This window comes from Moschus berezovskii, chromosome 16 (assembly GCF_049115385.1).
Source record: "Moschus berezovskii isolate FMDL1 chromosome 16, NW_MosBer_1.0, whole genome shotgun sequence".
In the NCBI taxonomy this organism is placed as follows: domain Eukaryota; kingdom Metazoa; phylum Chordata; class Mammalia; order Artiodactyla; family Moschidae; genus Moschus; species Moschus berezovskii.
In genome coordinates, this window is record NC_142475.1 from 80,708,541 (window position 1) to 80,725,551 (window position 17,011).

At 41.0% G+C, this 17,011-nt stretch overlaps 1 protein-coding gene and 1 pseudogene across 1 annotated transcript in view; one reads left to right on the forward strand and one right to left on the reverse strand.

The window, feature by feature from the left end:
• The window catches only part of SPIDR (scaffold protein involved in DNA repair), a 277,995-nt gene that overhangs the window by 26,210 nt on the left and 234,774 nt on the right, over positions 1-17,011 (forward strand). Inside the window, exons 2-4 of the mRNA XM_055432633.2 lie at positions 6,956-7,111; positions 7,741-7,807; positions 16,593-16,766. Coding sequence (XP_055288608.1) covers positions 6,956-7,111; positions 7,741-7,807; positions 16,593-16,766 — 397 coding nt within the window. The remainder of the gene's footprint in view (positions 1-6,955; positions 7,112-7,740; positions 7,808-16,592; positions 16,767-17,011) is intronic.
• LOC129560483 (SERPINE1 mRNA-binding protein 1 pseudogene) lies at positions 12,754-14,419 on the reverse strand (annotated as a pseudogene).

The window sequence follows — 17,011 nt, forward strand, 5'->3', positions numbered from 1 at the left end:
GCCTGGTCCTTGGTACGCAATTTTGTACTCAGTTTTTGTGATGGACAAATAATGGAATAGAGTGATTCTTAGAAAAAAAATTACTGTGATGTCAAAACACAAAAATGGAATACTTCTGTAAAGACTGAAACACACATGAACAATTTCTGTAAAAGTTATTTGTAAGAAAACCTGTCCAGTTTGTGTAACTCTAGGTTATTTCCTCCTAAAAACTATGACAGAGAAAAACAGTGTATATTGTATACCCAATAACTAATTTATTTATAGAAAGAAAAGAAGCATACTTAGTGCCCTAATTCTTGGCCACAGTTTTATGAAGATCTCAAAAAATTTTCTCTTTGAACATTCTGTATAAGTCCTTCCTGATTTTGATCCAGATTATTGAATTCATCTGGGCTTCCTAGGGGGCTCAGTGGTAAAGAAACTGCCTTTCAATGCAGGAGACTCAGGAGACGCCGGTCCAGTCCCTGGGTCAGGAAGATCATCTGGAGAAGGAAATGGCTACACACTCTAGTATTCTTGCCTGGAGAATCTCATGGACAGAGGAGCCTGTGGGCACAGTCTGTGTGGGGTTGCAAAGAACTGGACATGACGCATTGAATTCTTTTTTCAGTTCTTGTCATTTATTTATGAAAACAATGACACCTGTACATTTATGAGTGTGAAGAAATACATTCCTCAAAGGGAAAACAGTTTTGAGGAGAGGTTAGTGAAGAAATCAAGTTGCAGTAGTCTCTATGTAAGTGTGCTAGGGAAGAGAAGGAGCAAGGGATAGCTGGATGGGGTCATGGTAAGAGAGAGATTTTTAAAAAAAAGCAGAGAAACTTGTGTGTGGTTGAATGATGGCCTGAGGAGTGGAACCGTCTATGGTAGGAGAGTTTGGAACCTGAATATAGTGTTTTGGGACTGGCATCCTGGTCTTTGAAGATTTCCTTCTTACATCCTCCAGCCCCTGGATGTAAAGCTTCATAAGTTTCTCCCTTGGCCTTTTCAAAAGCTCAGCAGAGCCAATGGTATTTTTACCTGTTTTACCCAGCAGTGTGTACTTTACAGCTGTAGAAAATCCCAAGTATGTGCAGAGACGCTTGTTGTGTGTTTAGTTTCCCCTTACAGTTTGGATTTTAATCCAGTGTGCTTTGTGGCAGTTCTCAAACTTTAATAGTGTAAGACTTACCAAGGTGGTTGCTGAAGTGCAAATTCCTGAGCCTCTCCTCACTCAGGGTTCTCATTTGAGGTTTGAGGATCTCCTGTCTCCAGAAGCATACGTGATGATTTTGATGTGCATTGCCCTTGAGAGCAATTTTAAAACTTGTGGTAAAATAATGTCGTTTACTATTTTAACAATTTTAAATGTATGGTCTGTGACACTAAGTACTTTCATGTTGTTCTGGAACTGCCACCACCTTCCATCTCTAGAACTTTTCATCATCCCACACTGAAACCCTTTACCCATTTAAACAACAACTCCTCATTTTTCCCTCCCCCCAGGCCCTGGCCACCATAGTTCTGCTTTGTGTCTCTGTGAGTTTGATGACTCTGAGGACCTCATGTAAGTGGAATCATGTGGTGTTTGTCCTTTTGTGTCTCTTTTATTTCACTTAGCTTAATGTCTTCAAGGTTTTTCCATGTTGTATCCTGTGTCAGAATTTTCGTCTTTCTTTAAAGCTGAATAATATTCCACTGTGTGTGTATAAACTGGCTTTTCCCAACGAGTCATTTAATTCCTTTCTGCTCCTTAAACTCTCTGAGAGACTGTAGAGTGCTAACCAGTAAACTTCATTTTCTTTTTTTGAGTTTTGAAATATTAAAGCTGGTCATTAGATTAAAACAGTATTTTTGTGAATCATAGTACACATCTTCATTACCAATGTTTGAAGTGCGTTCTCTATTACCTCCCCTGACTGTCGATCGACTCTTCTTCCTTCCACTGTGGAGTAAATGGCACTGTTCTCGCACAGTGTCATGTTTAAGTGCGGAGTTTATCTTGGTGGTGATCTGGAGATGAGTGCATCTATTATCCAGGTTTTACTGACCCAGAAACTGGGTCTCGAGAATGTAAATGTAGCCAACTGGTGCCAGGCCAGTGTGACAGCATAGCCTGGAGATGAGGGCGGAAGGGTTTGTGTTCTGCTTGTGAAATTTCCTGGGTGTTTCTGTGCTTGAGGAGAATAATAACTCACGATGTTGACTAGCCTGGACAATTCGGGATCTACAGGTAACCGTCACCAAAGTATATTTCTTCCTTTGTCCAAGTCAGAGCCCGCTTTCTCCAGGAAACATTCACTCATCAATCTTTCTGAGCTCATCAGCCCAGTGTTGATCTGTTTCTTCCTTCACTCTAATTATGTCGTTAGAGCCCAAGGTCATTGAAGGTGAAAATGGGTTTTCGCTGTGTACCTTCAGAGGGCTCAGTGAGTCACTTCAGCTCAGTACAGATATTTACTGAATACTGTGGTTCAGCTCTTTTATTATCTGGCAGTTGAAGGCCAACTTACGCTGGATAGAGGCTTGGAAGATTGATGCGTTGGCCTGCAGCTCACAGCATCTGGGCACCTGGGCTGTTTGGGGATCTGCCCTCTATAGCCTGGAGCATGGCTTGTTCCTCTTCTGACTTTCTCAGGTTTCTTCCTATTATATGGGATAAGGTGGCTGGCTGCTTTGGGGACACACCCTTGACCAAGTTGAGAAGAAGAGAATCTTCTCCAGTGGTCCCACTGGAGAGGGTCTCTGATTGCCTCAGCTTGGGTCCCGTGGCATCCCTGGACCAGTCACTGTGGACAGGCCGATGTCCTATGATTAACCTTGGCCATGTTGGCTGCCCAAAACTGTGGTTGGGGTGTGTGTTTTGTCACTAGAAAAAAGAAAAGGTGGATGAATGAGCAGGCTGGGTAGTGAAGTTGCCCTGTGAGCACCTGCTTGTGGCAGAGAGAACTCTGTGGAGAGAGAAGTGTCCCTGCTGTCTAGCCATGTAGAGAGGTCTGCTGGAGATATTGTTTTCGACCATAAGTGGATAAAATAGAAATAAGTGGGCTGTGTTTCCCATAGGCTTATACTTACTGACTGACTGACTTTGGATATTTAAAAATTTTGTGACAGATCTGGTGTAATAGTCATGGAATTTGCATATTTGTTCAGTAGTTATGTAAGGAGGACCTCAGTGGGGGTGCTGTTTAGTGGGGATGAGGTGCAGAGGCACGGGACTCCTGCCCTCAGGAGTTCTTGCTCCAGGGCAAGGGGTAGGTTGGGCAACAAACCAGATGGGGTCACTGAGGGAGGGCATTAATGGAGACTTTGAAGGGTATTTCACGGAAAAGATGAGCACGATCTGTGGGGAAATCTGTTAGAGAGACCAGAGGAGGAGGAGAGGTGACGTCTGGCAAAGCGTGCCGTAGATGCTGGTGTGGTGTTGGAAATGCCCCGCCTGGCAGCAGCACGTGGAGCAGAAGAGATTGGCTGGGGGAGTTGGAGGGACCGCCGAAGAGGGCTGTGGAAGGCCAGGCTGGGAGGTGTCGGAACTGGGGCTAAGGCCCTTTTGTCCTTGCACTTGTGGGAGGGTCTGTGTCACTCCTGCCTGAGCTGCTGGAGGGTGGGGTCTTTCTTGCTCATTTTGTGTCCCGGGGCCTGCAGAGTGTCTGCACTGGCTGACTGGAAAGCAGGACCTTAGAATTCTGTCCTTTATGTTAGGTTACAGGGTTCTAGTCCCTGAAGAATCTTGAGTGTGGATGAAATCCAGAGAAGCAGAGGACGGGTCAGATGTAACCAAAGTAGTGAGTGACAAGCCTGAGAGATGTTCTGTTGTCATAGCAAAGGAAGGGTCTCTGAAAAAAACACCTGCTCAGTAAACCTCACAGGATAGGCTCTGAGCACCCCAGTGCGGGCATACTCGCTGATGTAGTTAAAACTTCACATCTGTCCCTCATTCTCTCTCCTTAATGTCGATCAATTCTGGGTGAGAAAGTGTTGATATCCATTGAGTATGTGGCTAGAGCCACTGAGATTTATTCAGATACCCAAGTAAACTTTGTATTGGTAGACATTCGATTTGTTCTCCAAATTTATTACATGATATCTAAAGCAATATTTAGAAATTTTCACTTCTTTCCAAAGGGAGTATCCCACAGATGTATAGTGGCATGCCTTTGGTATCAAGGGAATAAAGTTTCAAAATGAGTAAATAAAATACATGCACACGATGTACTTAAAGAAAGAAAACTTGAGCAGAGAGGTGAGAAGGAGGAAAAGTGGTCTGTGAGCGGCTGATGTGGATACTAAAGCAGTAAAGCAGAGTTTACTGTTTTTGGGTTTTAACTAGTTGCTTCTTTCTAAGTGCGCTCTGATCAAAGTACAGTCAATCCTCATTTTTCAAAGACTGTGTATTTATGAAATTGCCTCCTTGCTCAACTTTATTTGTAATCTCTGAATTGGTGCTCATGGTGCTTTTATAGTCTCTTGCAGGCATATGAAGAGCAGGGAAAATTTTGAATCACCTGACATGCATGTTCCCAGCTGAGGTTCACGGCCCTACTCTGTGTGCTTGTTCCAGTTCTCAGTTTAGTTCGGTCGCTCAGTCGTGTCTGACTCTTTGTGACCCCATGAACCACAGCACGCCAGGCCTCCCTGTCCATCACCAACTCCCGAAGTTTTCCCAAACTTATGTCCATGTTCTCAGATCAGTTGCCTAATAATGATCTGTTTTCCTGGTTCAGGATCCTGTCCAGGATCACGTTTTATTTTCTTTTCATGCTTCTGTAGCCTTACATTAATCTGGGTTAGTTCCTCAGATTTTCTTTGTGTTTCTTGACTGTGTCATTGTTGAGGTGTGCAGTCCAATTGTTTTAGGTTTGTCTGATATTTTCGGTGTTGAGATTTAGGTTATACATTTTTGGTGGTAATACTGTGGAGGTTGACTTATATTCTGCTCGGTGTCTCATATCAAGAAGCACTTGGTGATGGCTTACATCAACATTCATGACTTGATTAAGATGGTGTCTGAAACATTTCTCCACTGTAAAGTTACTGCCTTTCCCTTTGGAATTAATAAGTAACTTCTGGGGAGATGTTCTGTGACCATGTATATATTCTCTTCATCCTCAAACTTTCAACCTCCAGTTTTAGCATTCATTGATGATATTCTGAATCTGTCATTTATTTGTTTATGTCATTGTAGACTTACATTATTATTTTGTTCAATTGGTTATAATCCTTTACTATCATTACTTACTTGATGTTGGAATGTCCCACATTTGGCCATGGGAGCCCCTTCATGCAGGCTCCTGTGTCTTTTTTGCATGCTTTCATTATTTCTTGAGCAGTTTCTTGCTCTCTGGCTCAAGATATTTCAGGCTTATGCTGTCCTTCCCTGTCCCATCCCTGGTATCACCCACTTTACTGAGGCGCTGACCTGGACCGATTTATTGTATTAAAGAAATATTCTGGAGTTAAAAATATATGTGTATATATATATAGACCAAGAACTGAGAAGACCAAATGATGTTTCCCAGTTTCCTTACTGTTCTAGATAACTCAGTGAACCTCTTTAGATAACTGCACTCTGGTGGAGGTGGCACCTTCCTGAGGGTCGATGCCTCTTCTGCTTGCAGTTCTCCCCACCACAGGAATTTCTACATAAGAGGAAAAAAACTTAGACCTCTTAAGTATGAAAATGCCATCTATGTTATGGCTGAATTTATTTTTATGAATTTGTTCCCTTCTTCCTGATTAAGGAAGTTTTAATGGTATATTTTAATTTTTATTTTTTTAAAACTGCAGTGTCATTGGATGAGGGGTTTTATTTCTGATAAAGTGATCAGCTTTTAGTAGGTTACCTTAATTTAATTCCCAATGCAAATTAAAAATTTTCCTTAAAATAAAATGCAAATTAAAGAACTGATAAGGTGAATGTTTGTTTGTCAGGTATTGTGTTAGTTGCTCGGTCGTGTCTGACTCTTTGTGACCCCATGGACTGTAGCCCGTCAGGCTCCTCTGTCCATGGACTTATCCAGACAAGAATACCAGAGTGGGTTGTCATTTCCTTCTCCACTGCTTGTCATAGACATTAAAAAAAAAAACTAAATAAAATAGCTTGAGAAAAAAAAATCAGTGTTGTCACCGTTTTTGGACATAAGCTCCTTGGTTCCTTTGGGTCTTCTCGGGTGGAGCCCCTGCCCTCCTGTTCCTGGTGCGTTCTCAGCTGCTGCTCTCCTTCCTGCTGCACACCGGCTGCCCCTGTGCTCGGTCCTCCTCTGTTTTCTTGCTTCTCTTGACTCTTTCCTGTCAGATGGGATACCATGCAAGACTTGGGTTCATGGTTTGTCCTCATCCACTTGTATTTTAGAGTGTATTGTCCAGTTGTGTTGTTCAAGCCCTTTTAGTTTTGCTGTCTTCTGACTCTTCTTTCTGTGGAGGTTCAGAGACCCCTCTCACCTCCTTGCTTCCAAAATGACCACGGAAGGAAAAAACGATGGTCGTGTCTAGGAAGGGCTGAGGCCACGTGCAACCTGTTCATGCACCAGCTGTGCCCAGTGTGTGCCCAAGGACAAGGCCATTAAGAAGTTCATCATTTGGAACAAAGTAGAGGCCGAAGCCATCGGACATTGCTGAAACGAGTGTTTTCAGTGCCTGTGTGCTTCGCGAACTGTGTGTGAAGCTGCCTTACTGCATGAGCCGTGTCACTCACAGCAAGGTGGTCAGAAGTCATTCTATGGAAGCCCAGAAGGACCTTCCCCAGCTGTTGCCCCACAACCTCCACCAAAGCCCATGTAAGGAGCTAAGTCCTTAAAGACTGGAGAAACACTGTTCTCTAGAAAGACACTAAAATAGAAATTCTACATGAAAGTGAAATAAAAACTGTGTCCTCATTGATGCCATTGCTGGGCTTGCTCCACAGTGCCATTCCTTAGTGTATATTTAATGAAATTGATTTCCTTATTTTTTTCTTTGAAAACTGTTTCTACAGAGAAAAAGAAATTGGGATGCAGAGTACCCATCCTTTCCAGGAGAGAGTCCCCTTCCATGCAGACGAGCGGGGCTCAGGACCGTGGGGGCCATGGCTTCCCTGTCTGAAGCATGGCTCAGGTGTGGAGAAGGATTTCTGAAGAGTCCCAGCGCTCCGGTAAAGTCATGATGCTGTCTTCCCTAAATGCTGAGCGATAAATCCTAGCTTCCTGGGAGTTCACGCCGCTGTACTTATATTTCTTTGGAATTCCCTTCCTTATTTTCTTTCAGAACACTGTAATTGATGTGTTACTTGTTTTTCCTCATCCTTGAATTCCCTACAATTGTGGCATAGTAGTATTCACCTCTTTCCGTCATGTAGAACTTTGTTAGTAGGGATGCATACTGGAAATATTCTCAGAAGATGACACTGTTGAGCATCCTACCTTTAAAAGAAGTCTATTTAATGAAATGCTTATGTGTCAGGACCTGATGGCACTGGGGGTTCTGGTTGATTTTGGTTTATGTGGTAATTTTGAAGTACTCACTCTAAGAAGGAGTGCTCGCCACTATTATCAGTTCTAAAAAGACAGCCCTCTGTTTAGATTCTGGAAAAATAAAAATGCAGTTATAAATATGTGCTTTTGGAATACTTGTTGGTAAATAAAGGAAAATAGATGAATATGTTAAAGGGGTGTAGTGTAAGTTCTTGAATATTTTATGTAATGTTGGTTTTTAGCCCTTGTCACATGAATTACTACATCATTATTAATTATTATTATTACTGTTACCATTATCTGCCTGAAGTCATTAACAGCTGAAAAGAAGACTGCTACAGAAGAACACCTTGAATTATCCTGTCGATCCAAGAAAGGTAATATTGTTGATTTCTTGGCAGGAAAGATAAAAGCCTAATATATCCTTCTTTGATTTATTTGTTTTCTTTTAAAAAGTCATTTACATAGTTTGGAAAAACTATATATTCATGGTGAGAAAAAACACCCAAACAATGTAAAAAGGTGTTTTTTGCCTCTCTCTCATCTTTTTCACCATCTATCCCATTTTTTATGCCTCCTATAGATAATTATTAAATTTTTTTGTTTCTTTATTGAACTCACTGTTATCAACAGAACTCAGTAGGTAAACTCAGATTCATGGCTGCAGGGTTTTAAAAAGAATCTGATTTGAGAAATAAAGTTATGACCAGTAATATAAGGACTCTATTACTTAGTCAGTGATGGTTAGGGAAGACTTGGAGTTTCGGATCGTAGGAAAGTGTATTGAAGTGTTTGAAGGGATGGGTTGAATTTATCTCCTGCAAAAAGAAGGTCAGGAGGCTAGACTTATTTTGAGTTCTGCTGCCTTAGTGTAGGGTCTGTTTTTGCAGTCGTGAGGTAGAAGCCGAATTCTGCAGGCCCAGTTCTCAGGAAAAGTGTAGACTTGGGAAGATTTTCTCCAAATGAACTTTCCTCTGAGAAGGATTCCTGTCCCTCAGACCTCTACCTTTAGTTAGAATCTGTTCCACAGTGTTACCTCCACCAAAGAGACATCAGTGAAATTAAGGATTTTTAAACATATGTGTTGCTGCTCCACTAAAACTGGGATTTTGTTGGTAAGGAAGAAGGGGTGTGACTATCAGGGAGGCCGCAGGTTCTGCTGCTACACTCACTCACCCTCAGGGTGGGCAGGAAGGGTCATGACTCCAGACTTCGGGGATCTCATTTGACTGTACCATGTCCTGACTGCGTTTTGACTCTGGGATCTTGAGAAAGGAAGCTAAGCGTGCTTTGCTTCAGTTTCTGCATCTGGAAAATAGGTCTCAGAATTGTGTCTCACTGTGTTGCTGTGAATTAAAAAAAAAAAAAAATCCCTGCTCAAAGGTTTACACTTAGTAGGAGATCATATCAGTCAATCCTAAAGGAAATCAACCCTGAATATTCATTGGAAGAACTCATGCTGAAGCTGAAACTCCAGTAACATGGTCACTTAACGCGAAGAGCTGATTCATTGGAAATGGGACTGATGCTGGGGAAGATTGAGGGCAGGAGGAGAAGGGGGTGGCAGAGGATGAGATGATTGGATGGCATCACCAAGTCAATGGACATGAGTTTGAGCAAGCTCCAGGAGATAGTAGAGGGTAGAAGAGTCTGGTGTGCCGCTGTCCGTGGGGTCGCAGAGAGTTGGACACGACTTAGGGACTGTACAGTGGCAACAACTGCAGCAATTGCTGTTATGTTTGATGGCAGAGAGGCGAGAGCTTGCTCAGCATTCTGCCAAGTGAAAAATTATCTGTGAATAAGAGATTTAACACTTTAAGCTGTATTTTTATTTTAAGGGGATTCCTTTTATGCAATTGAAAAATAAAATTCTCCTAATTTTTTTGATTCATAAAAATAAAATTCTCCTAATTTTTTTGATTCATAAAATACCATATAGTAAAATAATACCGTAATCTTCTGATAGTGCTGCTTCTGCTAAGTCACTTCAGTCGTGTTTGACTGTGTGTGACCCCATAGACGGCAGCCCACCAGGCTCCCCTGTCCCTGGGATTCTCCAGGCAGAATTTAAATTTTACTATTATTAATGTCAAATGTTATAATTTTCAAAGATCAATTTATTCTAATTTCTAAGCTGTCATAAGATGAAGTATGGAGAAAATAAATAGTACAGTTGTCCCTTGAATGACTGGCATGGGGGGCTGGGGTGCTGACCCTATACACAGTCAGAAATTCGCCTGGAGCTAACTTCACAAGCAGCCCTATTTGCAATTCTGAATCAGCAGATTCAACCTACTGTGGATTGTATAGGACTGTAGTAGTTCAGTTTAGTTCAGTCGCTCAGTCGTGCCCAACTCTTTGCGACCCCATGAATCACAGCACGCCAGGCCTCCCTGTCCATCACCAACTCCCGGAGTTCACTCAAACTCATGTCCATCGAGTCGGTGATGCCATCCAGCCATCTCATTCTCTGCCGTCCCCGTCTCCTCCGACCCCCAATCCCTCCCAGCATCAGACTCTTTTTCCAGTGAGTCAACTCTTCGCATGAGGTGGCCAAAGTATTGGAGTTTCAGCTTTAGCATCAGTCCACTAAAAAATTTCTATGTAAGTAGACCTGTGCAGTTCACGCCTGGGTTGTTCGAGGATCAGCTCTTACTTTCTTTTACACAATGTAGGTTATACCTTTTTCTGCAGATTGGAAGGTATAATCAAATTTAACTTGGACAGAGAAAGAAATATTAAATAAGCAGCTACCTTGTATTTAATTTCAAAAGCATATTTTGAGATGATTTTCCATGCTAATATATATTCAACCTAAAACCTACTCTGCTATACTTTCTTTTCTGTGGAATGACCGGTATGTTCTGATAAACTGGAAGAGCTTGAATCCATGTATAATTTGTTTACAGCATAAGCAGCTTGTTAAGAGAAGAAAGTGTTGTTAATAATTTACCAAAAACTCACAAATAGAAACTGATAGAAAAGGGAACTCAAGGCATTCCCTGATACTGGTTTATTTTAAAAATAGTAACTTTTAAAGTGTTAGTTTAATTTAAGACAGGCTGTTAACAAAATTTCTAGGATGTGGAAGTAGTATTTTTTTGAGAACAGGGAGGCAAAAGTGGGGGAACATACCTTGGCAAAGTGTGCAGAAAGCGGGGAGGCTCCATTTCCTTGTCTCCATGCCTCTATTTCCTTACCGGTTAGGCATGGAGAATCAGAGGAGGAAGCGGGAGGAGATGGAGGAGGGAAGGGGTGAGAGAGGTGATCCTCTGCTTGTGGAATGTGGAAGAAGATAAAATTGAAATAAAAATAGGCTGGAACCTTTGTAAATGGTGATTTTCTTTAAAAGGAAGAACTTTTAAAAAAATGTGAAAAAATGTGTTTCCTAAGCAAATGAAGCTATGTAATAAAAAGAAAATAGTGTGTACTATTTTATTTTTCTTGAAATATTCTGCAGAATATATTTTCAGAGTCTGTTTTTTGTTGATGTCAGAAATCTCCTTGAAAGGCGTCAGTAAATTTTTAAACTGTTATTTGTTGATGTGTCTTTCTCCCTGTTGAACCGTAGGTTTTTTCCAGGGCAGACCCTCCTCTGTTGCTCATCTTTCTGTCCGAAGTGACTCGGGTTAGAATATGGCTAAGGCTGCCATAATGAAGTGCTACAGGCAGCATGTTTTGAACAACAGAAACTTTCTCTCTCACAGCTCTGGAGGCTAGAATTCCAAAGTGAGATATTGGCAGGATTGGTTCCTTCCAGGAAATGTTCTCCTGGCTTCTTTCCTTCACTTGTAGGTGGTTGTTTCTTTTCTAAGTATCTCTTTCCTAGGTCTTCCCTCATTGCATGCGTGGTTAGGTGTCCAGATTTCTCCTTTCTATAAGGAGAGCTGTCATAATAGATGGGGGCCCACACTAACTTCTCACTTTAATTTGATTACCTAAAGACCCAGTCTCCAAATAAGATTACATTCTGAGATGCTGGGGTTAGAACTTAACATATCAGTGGATTTGTTGTTCATTCGCTGAGTCATGTGACCAGTTCTTTGCAACCCCATGGACTGCAGCACGCCAGGCTTCCTTGTCCTTCATTACCTCCCAGAGTTTGCTCAAAGTCCTGTCCGTTGAGTTGGTAATGCCGTCCAACCATCTCAACCTCTGTTGCCCTCTTCTCCTTCTGCCCTCAATCTTTCCCAGCATCAGGGTCTTTTTCAGTGATTGACTCTTCTCATCAGGTAGCCAAAGTATTGGAGCTTCAGCTTCAGTCCTTCCAAGGAATATTCAGGGTTGATTTCTTGTAGGATCGACTGGTTTGATCTCTTTGCAACTCACAGGACTCTCAAGAGTCTTCTCCAGAACCACAATTCAAAACATTAATTCTTCAGCGCTCAGCCTTCTTTATAGTTCAACTCTCATGTCTGTATCTGACTCCTGGAAAACCATAACTTGGACAATAGTGACCTCTGTTGGCAAAGTGTTATCTCTGCTTTTTAGTACGCTGTCTAGGTTTGTCATAGCTTTCCTTCTGAGGCGTAAATGTCATGACTGCAGTCACTGTTGTCAGTGATTTTGTAGCCCAAGAAAATAAAATCTGTCACTGCTTCTACTTTTTCCCCTTCTGTTTGCCAGGAAGTGATGGGACTAGATGCCGTGATCTTAGTTTTTTGAATGTTCAGTTTTTTTTTTTTTGATTATGCATGTACAATTTTGATTTTGGGACTTTTCACACATACAAATCATACTAAGCGGCCACTTACTTTACAGAGTAGTTTAAATGTAAACACATTAGCCAGATTAACTTGTTCCACCCACCCTATTGGAGGAGGAAAAATCCAACACCCATAAAACTACTTCACTTGACAGTACGTGTCTATCAACAAGTAGCTTGAACAACTTTTACCAGTAAGGTGTCTAGACTGATTTTTAAAATGGGCAAGTGATATTTTAAATATAATTGAAATTGAATCAATTATAATTTGAACCTCATGAACCATGCAGGAGCAAGGGTTAATAAACCAATGTGCTTTGAATTTGTTCAAGTACTGGTATTTCTGTATATAAAGATTTAGCATATATAACAGCTATCATGAGAAGTGAAAAAGACCTTATACCCAGAAATGAAAATATTAAAACTAAGTTAAAATACATAAAGTAGTTAGTATTCCACACAGCATAAAATTTGACAAAGTTTACATGTCCCAGCTGACCATGTGTGAAAATGCAAAGCAGGTATTAAAACTGATATTATTATGTCCAATATTTAAAACCAGTTTGTAATGAGGGAACATCTAAATCCTTAATTAAAAAACACAAATGAAGTGAAAGCTTTAAACTGGTACACACTGTTCACACCTATATTTCAAGTTTGGAAATGCATATTTGCAAGCAGCAATACAAAAGTATTCATGAAGAATGCATAATCTCTGAAAATTATGAAAACATTCCTGCTACCAATACATTTCTAAATACAAAACTGACTACCATATTGTTACTTCTGTGTAGCAGGAGAAGTTCATTTTCAAAACAGATAAAATTCAGTCTTTAGGTATGAATGGTATGAATGACAGTCTTTTTTTTGTTTTTTTTAAATTTCTTAGTCGTTTGGGATCCTTAAGCATGCAAGCCTCAAAGAGGAGGGTCCACAAAGGAACCAGGGCTGTCTTATGGCATCCAGTTAAGCCAGAGCTGGGAATGCCTCTGGGTCATCCACATCAGGAGCAGAAGCACTTGACTTGTCAGTCCTGATGCCACGGTTTGGATGTCCACCACGCCCACGGCTACCTCGTCCTCCCCTGCCACCACGTCCTGGGCGGCCAAGGTCTCCAAAATTGATCTCCAGCTGAGATGTTATATCATTTGCTGGCTTCCAGAAATGGTGATCCATAACTGAGTCTTCAGCATGAGCCTCTTCACTTTTTGACTTATGAAGAACAAATCCCTTCTTCCACTGACCATCAGCACCTTCATTTGGTTTTCGGATATTAAATTCTACTTTTGCCCGGTCCTTATTTTGAATAGCCTTCCACTCATCCAAAGTCATTTCTTTTGGACCCGCTTCCTTTACTTCTTCAACTTCATTCTCCTTATTTTCAGTGTCCGCAACTGGATGTTCTTCACCTTCAGGTGTTTCCTCAGTCACATTTGATTGTTCCAAGTCACTGCAATTATAAGATATTTGTTTCTGAATGTATTTTGGGGACTCTGTTAATTCATCTTTGACAGTTCCCCAGTTGTGAGATCCGCTCCCTCCACGTTTGTCCTCATGCTTCAGGCCACTGTAATGTGAAAAAGAAGATCTATCACTTCCACTATGCCTATCAAATTCACGTTTGCCACGAGAATCAAAGCCATCTCCCCTGCCCATTCCACGTCCACGACCTCCTCGACCTCTTCCAAGACCACCACGGCCTCGGATGGGCCGGTCAATAATCGGTCTATCAACGGAAAATTCTCCTCCTTCACCCTTTTCTTCAAGTGGCTTTTCGAATCTTCTTTCACGAGGTGGTCGCCTTTCTGGTCTCTTATCACTTATCTTCCCTTCACCCTGAAGTTGTTGATCAGGTCTTCTTCCAACACGTCTTATTCCTTCTTTCTTAAGCGCCACAGGCGGCTGCGTCTCCTCCTTCTTGTCAACCACGCCGACGCTGGGGGGCAGCGGATTCTTGCGGTCTTTCTGGGACTCTCTTCGCAGCTGTTTGCCCGCCGCATTGGAGTTGGTCTGAGCTGCGGCCTGAGCTGCGCTCTTGGCCCCAGGGCCCCCAACGCCGCCCCCGCCGGCTTCTTTTTTCTTGTTCTCTGCTGCCTTCAACACCTCGAAGGGGTCCGATTCGTCGTCAAATAACTGGTCGAATCGGTTGGTGACCACGCAGCCGAAGCCTTCCTGTAAGTGCCCAGGCATGATGGTGGCTCGGCGGCGCGTTCCTCCACGGATTGCAGCGGGCCGCGCCGAGCCAAGAGCGCCTGCTTCAGCTCTTCCCACAAGATGGCCGGGCCGAGAGAGAGTGAATGTTCAGTTTTAAGCCAGCTTTTTCACTCTCCTCTTTCACCTTCATCAAAAGGCTCTTTAGTTCCTCTTCACTTTACAGGGTGCTAATTGCATTCCTGAGGGCTTCACCCTTATGACCTGATTACCTCCTGAAGAGGCCATCACATGGGATTAGGCTGCAGTGTGTGAGTTTTGGGGGACTCACACATTCAGTGCATAGAGCATTCCACTTTTCCCTTTTGAATTACTTTCCCAGATGCATAATAACAAAAAAGACTGATAATGTCTTTTGTAAGTAAGTACACAGCTTAGTTTTATTAGCTCTTTAAATTAATATGGGTTCTTTGGTTATTCTGAATAGTTTACATTTAATTTTATATTTTGAAGGATAGACAACTTTAGTAATTCTAGATGTTCATGGCACAAAGTAAGTGTTCAGTAAATGTTTACTATTATTTCATGTTTTTGTGCCTTTGTAAGTGTTGATTTTCTCAACATCATTTTGTCAGTGAATCTTCCTTTCCTGATTAGTATGAAGTGGAGTATTCACTTTTTTGTGCTATCCTCAATATTCTGTGACATATCTCTAATAAAGTATTTTATTTTTCTTTTCATAGTTAATTAATATTTCATTCCTTGAGGGCAGGAATTTTCTTCTTTTTTTTTGGTTTCCTCAAGGTTTACTATATCAAAGATGTTATATAATTATGTACTGAATGAAGCCATTTAACTTCTGATACTGCTTCCTCTTCTGTAAAACTTGAGTTGTAATATCTAATCTCTTATAGTGTATTGAAATGTGGTTAAGGGTTTTTTCCTTGGTTTTAGCATTATAACTCAATTATCCACTCAATGTGAATAGGAAAATTGATTTTTATTAGATATCTATTCTTTTCTGATTAATATCAGTAAGATTTGCTGTTGAACTTTGGTTCCACTGCAATAGAGACACTCCATTCCTGCTAGATTTCCTGTCTGTAGAACGGACAACATAAAAATAGTGAGCACACCGCGTGCTGGTGATGTGGAAAAACTGTATCACCCTCACAGTACTGTGGGACTGTAGAATGGCACGGCCACTCTGGAAGACAGTTGGGCAGTTCCTTATAAGGCTTCACATGCAATTACCATACAGTCCAACAGTCGTACCCTTAGACATCCTGGAGAATGAAAATTACAATCACAAGAAATCCTGTACACAGTGTTCATAGTGGGTTCATTCGTCATAGCCCCAAACTGAAAACAACCCAGATGTCCTTCAGGGGGTAACTGGTTAAACATGTTGTGCTTCAGTCACACCACAGAACAGTGCTCAGTAATTAAAAAAAAAAGGAAGTGACTGTTGGTACATAACAGCCTGGTGAATGTCCAGGTAATTATACTAAGCTCAAAAAGCCAGTGATAAAAGGTGATGTAGGTGATCTCATTTGTATGTTATTCTTGAAATGAAAAATTAGAGAAGTGCAAAATTGCTTTGTGATTGCTAGGAAATAGGAATTGAGGTGGGGAGGCGAGCTCTGTTAATGGCTTTGAAAAGGCAGTACAAGATATCCTCACAGTGATGGAGTTGTTCTCTGTTTTGACAGCATCACTGTCAGCATTCTGGCTGTGATGTTGTACTATAGTTTGCAGAATGTTACCCCTGGAGCAGCTGCTTGAAGCATACCAGGCCTCTCTTGTTATTTCTGACAACTCTATGTGAACCAACTATTATCTGAAAATAAGGTTAATTAAATTTAAAAGTTTTCTGTTAAGCATTTTAAGCAAACTGCTGTTACCAGGGCTCCTAGTAGAGTAAAGGAAGCACACAGAAGCATTCCTTTTGTAGATAATTATTGGTTTTTGTGGTTTTTTGGTACTTTTTTTTACCCTTAACGCTTGATGAAGTATTCTACAAAGTTATAGTTTTGTAATTATTTCAGGGTTATTTTTTGAGTTTTCATTTGTGTTCCAGTCATTTTCCTTGTCTTTTATAACTTCGATTTTATTTTTTCTTCTTGTAGTTTGGATTTAATTTAGCCAGGTTGTACATAGACCTTTAATTGGAAAGATTTGAAATAAGACGTTTTCACTATCAACAGAAATTTGTATATTTGTGCCTTTGGCAAAGTAGCATGTGTTAAACTTCATATTGATCAATAACCATAATCAATTGGCCGTTTTTTTTTTTTCTCTTGCAGAACCTACCACCTCTAAGAGTACCAGTGGGCTTGCAGCTATAACGTGGAGTTCTAGTGGAAGTGATCTGTCAGATGAAGATAAAACAATTTTTAAATCACAAAGAGATAATGGACATCATAGAATAGGCAGGTGTAACAGCAACATTTTATGTCCAGAAGATGGGGCCAGTGAAGGTAAATTGATAATTTTTAAAGAAATTTAGTTTCTATTATAAATTGTGTTTTAATAATGCAAATAACTTATACTTCTCTTCTAATACTTAGCATTGATTTTGATATTACTGAGTCCCAACCTTTTAGAAACATTTTCTCATAATATTTCTCACAATAACTCCCTCAGAGATAGGTATTAACAGGATTGTTTTTACAGTTGACAATTTAGCCTTGAACGTGTTAAAATTGATCAAAGTCAGTTCTCT